This window comes from Ictalurus punctatus, chromosome 8 (genome assembly GCF_001660625.3).
Source record: "Ictalurus punctatus breed USDA103 chromosome 8, Coco_2.0, whole genome shotgun sequence".
NCBI classification, from domain to species: Eukaryota; Metazoa; Chordata; class Actinopteri; order Siluriformes; family Ictaluridae; genus Ictalurus; species Ictalurus punctatus.
Genome location: NC_030423.2, coordinates 6,611,659 through 6,620,000, shown reverse-complemented (window position 1 = coordinate 6,620,000; position 8,342 = coordinate 6,611,659). Strand labels below are relative to the sequence as shown.

At 41.5% G+C, this 8,342-nt stretch overlaps 1 protein-coding gene across 1 annotated transcript in view; it reads right to left on the bottom strand.

Moving 5' to 3' along the window:
• The window catches only part of rnf145a (ring finger protein 145a), a 71,091-nt gene that overhangs the window by 412 nt on the left and 62,337 nt on the right, over positions 1-8,342 (bottom strand). Inside the window, exon 11 of the mRNA XM_053682243.1 lies at positions 1-356. This exon is cut by the window's left edge and continues 412 nt beyond it. Within this exon, the coding sequence (XP_053538218.1) occupies positions 60-356 (297 nt within the window). The 3' untranslated portion in view covers positions 1-59. The remainder of the gene's footprint in view (positions 357-8,342) is intronic.

Here is an 8,342-nt window from a genome sequence, read left to right as displayed (position 1 = left end):
TGTATGACATCAGAGGGGTGTGGCTCATTTCTGGTCTGAGAACCTGGCAAGAGCAGCCATTAGCATGTGGAAGAGGACAGAGGAAGATCAGTCTCAGCAGGAGTGTTGGCCTTCACTTCCCCTTCTTCACCACTTTCCACCTCATCCAAGGTCGAGGCAGGCAAGGGTGCCTCTAGCTGAGCCTCCTGGATGGTGGCATCAGGTTGTGGAGGCACATCCATACCTGCCTCCCGCTGTGCTGAACTCTTTAGCTGGCTGTGGCACAGAGGGCAGGCCTCCTGCACATACAGCCATTTCTTCAAACATCCGGCATGGAAGAAGTGATTACATGGTGTGATGACAGCTGAAGTCATGTCCTAAAGGAAAAAGAGAAATGTCACAGATTATTATTCCTTCAGAAACTACTGAGCTGAGCAGGATCAAGCATGACAGTCGCGGCAGAGCGTTGCAGTGCAACACTTCTAGTGGATATAAAGTATACACCCCTCTGTTAAAATTGATGGTTTATGTGATATAATAGAAATGAAACCAAGATAAATCATGTCAGATCTTTTCCGACCTTTAATATGATTTAGCAACCAACAAAATTTAAGTGAAAAACAAACTGAAATGTTTTAGGGGGAACAAAGAAAAAACTTAAAATAATCTGGTTGCACAAGTGTGCACACCTCTCAACTAATCCTACAGTGGAGCTTTGAAGTTTGTGAACCCTTTAGAATTTTCTAAATTTCTGAATAAATATAACCTAAAACATCATCAAATTTTCACATATGTTCTAAAATTAGACAACAAGAGGCAATTAAAAGTATTGTCATTTGACCCAAGATGAAGATGTAAAAATTTCAAATGAAGCTAAATATCATTGGCAAAAAGACATTACTCTGGGTAAATAATAATAATAAAAAAAACATGGTGGATGAGAAAGCACAGTGAAACCCCCAAAATATTTGTAAATGCAGTGCAAATTCAGAGAATACAGAGAACTTCAGAAAAGCTTAACCACAACACAATGTGAGTATTTCCAGATGACACTCAGATGGAATCATACACTGCATGTAACCTATATATGTTCTATGGATGGAACCCAATCTGCTTTGTAAGTGCATGATAGTTTGTAGATGGTCTCCAGTGAATGTTTAACTTAGCTGGCTTGTTAGACAAGTTTAACAGTTACTCTCCATTTCGTTACAGTAGTTATGAAGAGTAAAGTTTAATAGTTATTAGGGATGTCACGATACCAAAAATCTAGTAGTCGGTACCGATACCACCAAAAGTACAGGATACCCGATACCAAAGTCAATACCACGGTGTGGTATAAAAATAAAATAAAATAAAATTCAATTAAAAACTCTCCTGGAGGACATCCTCCTCTGGCTGATACTGACAAAAAGAGAGAGAGAGAGAGAAAGAGATTTTACGTATCAAACACTGTCTGACAATGACGAATAAAACAGTGGAGGCCTAAGTCCTAAGGTGCACTCTGCGCTCGCACCTTATACTCTGAATGCAAGCATTAGTTTAAATTCACTGATATGGTAGCAGGCCAAAAAGATTTATTAAAAGCATGAACATTTGAATAATCATTCACATTAGGCTACATTTAGCTGACAGGACATGGGCTGAATGCTGTTGCATGGTGGCCCATTAGGTGGTAGTTTATAATACTGCAATGCGTTAGCGTCGTTAACAAATAACTGGCTATCGCAAACATTACATGGAGCTTATGCTGGTTTCATGCCCACAATGCCAGCTGCCTCAAACAAATATAATATAGGGTACGTCTTTCAGGTGCTTCGCCAAATTCCAGGTGTTTCCTCGCTTTGTTTGAAATGAACGATAGCATTGGGTACACACCAGCTTCAGAGCATCAATTATATGTTTGTTATCATCTGCCTCGAATGTGAAGTATTTCGATATTCCATACCACATTTCCTCTCAACGAGTCGGGGTGAAGCTAAACTTCGCCATCTTCTGTAGTTTTTCCTGTGTGCTTGTAGGCATTCTTCTTCTTCTTCTTCTTCTTTACCACTTGTGGACCGACTAAAACACGTACGCATATTTGCTGTCCCCATCAGTTCCAGAAGAATTGTAACCTCGGTACCTTCATTACCAACAGTACGTAAACCACTGCAGAAAAATAAGTACCGTCACGTTTTAAGAATGGTGGTACCAACTTGGTACCGAAGTATCGGTTCTCGTGACATATCTAGTAGTTATAGCATCGAAAGTAGTTGTCAACTACAATCATCAACCACCTTAATATGAACAACTATTTATTTATACAATTATCCACTCAGCCAATCATATGGCAGGAGCACAATGCATATAATTTTGCAGATACAGCTCAACAGCTTCAGTTAACATTCACACCATGCAATAAAACAGGGAAAGATGTGATCTCAGTGACTTTGACCATGGTTGTTGGTACCAGACAGGCTGGTTTCAGAAACTGCTGATCTATTCTAGAACTGCTGATCTCAGCAGTTACAGCATCAATAAATACAAGGGAACCAGCCATACATGCCCACACCATAAGATGAGGTAGTATGCTTCTGATCATGAGCAGTTCCTTTCCTTCTCCACACACACACACACACACTTCACTTCTCATCCTTCTGGTGCAAGCTGCCCTTTGTCTAATCAGTCCTTTGGATGTTGTTCCAGAACTGCTCAAGCTTTTTTTTTTGGCAATCTATAATATTGTTATCTTGTTATTGAGAATTAACAATGGTTTACATCTTGGGATAAACCTTCTATATTTACTCTGGTGAAGTCTTCTCTTGACTTTGAGACAGACATGTCTACCTTCTGAAGGGTGTTCTTGATATAACCAACTGTTGTGAAGGGGTTTTGCTCTACCACGGCCTTTTGGTGTTCCTGAACTCAGCAGGGCATTCTTTCTTTTTAATAATTTACCAAATAAATTATTTGGCCACATCTAATGTCACACCTAAACCCAAAGAGGTTTCTTTGGATTTTCTTAGGCTTGCTTCACTGTCAGTGACAGCACTGTAGTGAACGTACTGTAATTTTGTCAGCCCTAGTAAATAAATAAAAAATCTGAAACATAAAGTGTATGCTAACATGGCTTTGGCAATCACGATTCTGCTGCTGAAGATTTCTGTAGATGCTTATTTTGCTGTTTGAGAGAATAGCCATGACATTAAGTTGGCCAAAAGGTTTGCGGAAGTTGTTACTGCGGTGTAAGTTATCTGGTAAAGCACAAGAAGCATGTCCCGCACTTACCTTAGAACAGAGTTTGGAGTACAATACTGTTAAGGGTGCTGTTCTCCGAGCATATGAGCGGGTGCCAGAAGCTTACCGGCAAAATTTTAGAAACACAGTTAAATCCGTGCACCAAACCTATGTGGAATTCGCCCGTGAGAAAGCCATGCTATGTGATAAATGGTGTTCAGCACTTCAGTGCTGTAAGGAATTTTGAGTTAGGGAACTGATATTGTTGGAGGAATTTAAGTCATGTTTGCCAGAATCACTGGTGGTACATTTGAATGAACAGAGGATTGATAGGCTGTCCAAAGGTGCTATTTTCGCAGAGGAGTTTGTTTTGACCCATAAAGTTGTGTTCAGTCCTCCTTCGTCTCAGAAAGATGTGTCAGCATGTTCGTCGAAGCCTGCGAGTAAAACCTGTACCTTTTCTAAACCCTCAGCTGTGTCTTATGAATGTTTTTATTGTAATGAGGCAGGCCACATCATTGCAAATTGCCCAGTATTAAAGCGAAAGCAAGCGAGGCAACAAACGGAGGTTAAAAAGGTTAATGCAGCTGCGGATTCACAGAACGTTTCTGAAGGTCCTTGCCAAATTGAGCCAGAATTTGAACCTTTCGTATATTCAGGATATGTGTCCTTGGGTCCTAACAAGGTAAAGAAGACTGTACGTGTGCTTTGAGACACTGGGGCTGCTCAATCGTTTGTGCTGGAATAGGTGAAAACGAGGGTTTCTTGGGTCTGGTGAAGGTGACTGTTCGCCCAACTTTGCCAGTCAGTGGAGTTTCGGTCGTTATAGGGAATGATATAGCTGGTAATAAAGCCTTTTCCTTACCTGAAATAGTTTCAGAACCTGTGAGTGCTAATTTTCAGCCTGGTAACCAGCACTCCGCTGTGTTTCCTGAATATACATACAGCTCTACAAAGAACCGAACCAGGCATAACTTCAGGGTGGGCCAAAGCCAAAATAATAAACAAAAGGATTCTATTGTCCAGTGGCTGCCATTTTTTTTTTTTTTTTTGGGAGAGGGTACTTTTGTCTCTGTTTTTGGCTTAGGGAGTTAGGGAAGTATTTGTATTTTCTTTGTTATTTTCTTTTTAGGTAAGCTAGCTACCTAACAATCCTTTTGTTTATTATTTTGGCTTTGGCCCACCCTGAAGTTATGCCTGGTTTGGTTCTTTGTAGAGTTGTATGTATATAATTCTGTGTTTTACAATATACCACAACTTTTTTTAACAACCTTGTTGTGTTGTTATTCCTGGCTCCCTCATTTTTAAAGGCCAAATTCCACTGAATCCCGAGTTGGTTACTCTGTGCGGCCTAACCTAGACTGGGCCATAACAGATTTGGGGGCTCGTCTGGGATAAATTCTTTATCTTCTTCACAGAACGTTTCTGAAGGTCCTTGTCAAATTGAGAAAGAATTTGAACCTTTCCTATATTCAGGATATGTGTCCTTACGAGGTAAAGAAGGCTGTACGTGTGCTGAGATACACTGGGGCTGCTCAGTTGTTTGTGCTAGAAAAGGTGTTACCCTTCTCTGAAGCTTCATAAGCAGGCAGGGACATGTTAATCCAAGGCATTAAACTGGTTGTGATTCATGCGCCCCTGCACACGGTATATTTGGAAACCAAGGGTTTCTCAGGTCTAATGAAGGTGGCTGTTCGCCCAGCTTTGCCAGTCAGTGGAGTTTCGGTCAATTTAGGGAATGATATAGGTAGTAATAAAGTCTTTTCCTTACCTGAAGTAGTTTCAGAACCTGTGCATGCTAACCGTCAGCCTGGTGACCAGCACTCCTCTGTGTTTCTGGACCATTGCCAAAAGCTGGCTCCAGTAACTGTTACTTGTTGACTATTATGTGTGCTGCCACCCGGTTCCCTGAAGCCATTCCCCTACGCACACTTAACTCGAAAGTAGTGGTCAAAACCCTCATTAAATTTTGCACTACATTTGGGCTCCCCAAGTGCATACAGACTGATCGTGGGACCAACTTCACGTCACGATTATTTTCACAAGTAATGCGTGAGTTGCGAATTTCTCACTAAGTTTCCAGTGCTTATCATCCTGAGTTGCAAGGTGCCTTGGAGCGCTTTCACCAAACTTTTAAAACTATGCTGCGCACATTCTGTGTGGAAATGGAGAAGGATTGGGATGAGGTGGTGCCCCTTCTATTATTAGCTGTACATGATGCTGTGCAAGAATCTCTTGGCTTTAGCCCATTGGATACGGTGTTTGGTCATACTGTGAGAGGCCCCTTAAAGGCCCCACAAGAACAGTGGTTGGGAAAGTCTTCTCCCCCTTCGGGAAAGACTATTTTGAAAGAGGTTCAAGTTCGTGAGCAGTTGGGGTTAGCAAAAGAAACGGCAGGTCTCGCATTGCATTCTGCCCAAAAGTCTATGAAGGAGAGGTATGACCGTAAGGCGGTCTCTCGATCCTTCTGTGTTGGTGACCTAGTATTTGCATTATTGCCTGTGCCAGGATCCTCTTTCTCTACCTGGTTTGCTGGACTGTATGAGGTTAAACAAAAATTGAGTCCTACTAACTACGTTCTCAGTACGCCTGGTCGTAGACATAAAACCCGCATGTGTCACATCAATCTGTTAAAAAAGTATCATGCGTGTCCTTCACTGTCTGAGTCCAAACCTGTTCCTGCTGTGATGGCAGTTGTTACACTTCCTGTGGAAGGTCAAAAATCTCCTTCTGAATATTTTCCAGAGGTTGATGATCTATATCTCGGAAGAAACTGTGTGTTTTGTCTGCACTTAGCCAATTCTGAAGCTGTAAAGCAGTTGCCAGAGAAGTTGGAAGGGTTGTCTCTATCATTTCAGCAAGACATTAAAACATTAATAAGCAGGTTTTCTAATCTATTTTCAGATGTTCCCTCCCGTACCACCATTATTGAACATGACATTGACATAGGTGATCACGTGCCAATTAGACAACACCCATATAGGGTAAATCCTACTAAACTGGCAATTATGAAACAGGAAACTGAGTATTTATTGAAAAATGGATTAGTTGTTCCGAGTGTGAGTCCATGGTGCTCCCCGTGTCTTTTGGTGCCAAAATCTGACGGTTCTTTTCGTTTTTGTACAGATTACAAAGGTTAATGAAAAAAATTAAGAGTGTTTTGTACCTGCCTCAGCAAAATATTTGCAGAAATTTTAAGTAAACGAGTATCAAATCAATGACGTACCTTAGTGAAGAGCTAAACGGCACCCATCAGGTACAGCATCAAAGTTATGAACTGTTTTATCCAAATCCACATGAATGTTTCGTAAGAGAGAAATAGTTGGTATAGATTGTAACCGTAGTTTTGACAGGTATAGGTCAAAGGTCAAAAAGATACACATTCTAACTCTCTATATCTAGATCAAAGGTCATGATCATAAAAATATGAATAGTTATGTTAAATCTGGATCACATCCATTCGTGACCATATATGGTGCTGCCATGTGTGTTTTTCCGCCCCACACGTTGCGCACACCTGGTACATCTTTTCACATAGAATATGAAACTCTCTGTGGTAGGACATAAGAATATATATAGTTTTGTTAAATCTGGTTCACATCCAAATCGTGACCATACCTGGTACGACCATTTGTTCCCCCCACCCCACCCCCACTCCACCCCACACACAGATACAAGTTGCATACTCATGTTTTTCTCACACTCTGTGGTAGGTCATCGACCATGTGTCGTCCCCCCCCCCCCCCACCCCCACCCCACACAGACAAAAGTTGCATACTCATGTTTTTCCTCTTCACATAGAATATGAAGCTCTCTGTGGTAGGTCATAAGAATATATATAGTTTTGTTAAATCTGGTTCACATCCAAATCGTGACCATACCTGGTACGGCCATGTGTATCCCACATCCAAACAAAAATATCACACACACACACCCACACACACACACACACACACACACACACACACACACAAACACACACGTGCATGTACAGACAAACGCATGCATACGAACCTGCTTATAAAAGTCGAGCATCCCTCTAGGCTTTATAATACTCTGTACTTAGAACAACGTGTGCGATCTTACAACATGGCTGATGTTTGTCCTAACGCGCCGAAAAAAGCTCACCCTTTTTTGGGAAGAATAGAAAAAATGTTAGAACATGAAAAGATTCAATATTGGGTAATGTCAAACGGATGTACAGCCGGGTTTTTTTTCGATGCAGAAAAAGGAACCGTTTTGCTTTTCAAGTTCTCGGTCCCGGGACACATCCACTGGAGCCGTGCTACAGAGAACGTAACTTTTAACAAAGGTGACTGGAAAAAGTTCAGAAAATGGTGCAAGGATTTTGACTACATTGTTAGAATGGATTTCTTTTCCCCGGATGCGTACAGACGTAAATGGAACAGTACGTCTCTTCAATGCAAATACTGTATCAGAGCAACAAATTTCTCCAAGAACCAAGTTTCACTGCACTGTGCTGCTGTATTAACCGGTGACAACGCCCCTGATAACAAAGAGAATTGTGAAGTGAGGTATGACCGAACCAGCTGGCACGATCTGCAACGCTACTTCCGGCAAATCGATGAATTATTCCAAAAAACTGGAAGAGACAAAGAAATGATGCAAATAAAAAAAAGGCTAGAAGAAGTCTTATTCTGAGATCGTCAATATACTATTCTTGATCAGAAACTCCACCTCCCCAAGACTCCTCCCACACGCTATATAAATGAGTCTGATTACATATCGAGCCAAAGTATTCTGAACGTCAACCAGCAATATGTCTTGTGAAATCAACCCCGTTTTCTACACCTCTGATGCAACCCTGTATGCTGCTGCTGCTGCTGCTGATGATGATGATGATGTGACCAGTTCGGGTTTTGAAGACGGTGAAAGCCTAGGAAAAAGAAATCTGACCTATCTGACAACGAACGATGAAGCCGACGGGTGTATAACCAACACTGTTCTAACCATCATACGTGCTGTTACGGGGGAACTGCTGGACAGAGTTATCCAACAAGATCTGAAGGACAACTGTCACGGCTGCGCGATCGATCACCCGAGTCAACTCCAACATGCGTGTTTGTTCGATCCTGAAGAGTACTATCTACACCTAAACACCTACCGATTGCTGAAAAAACTGTTTA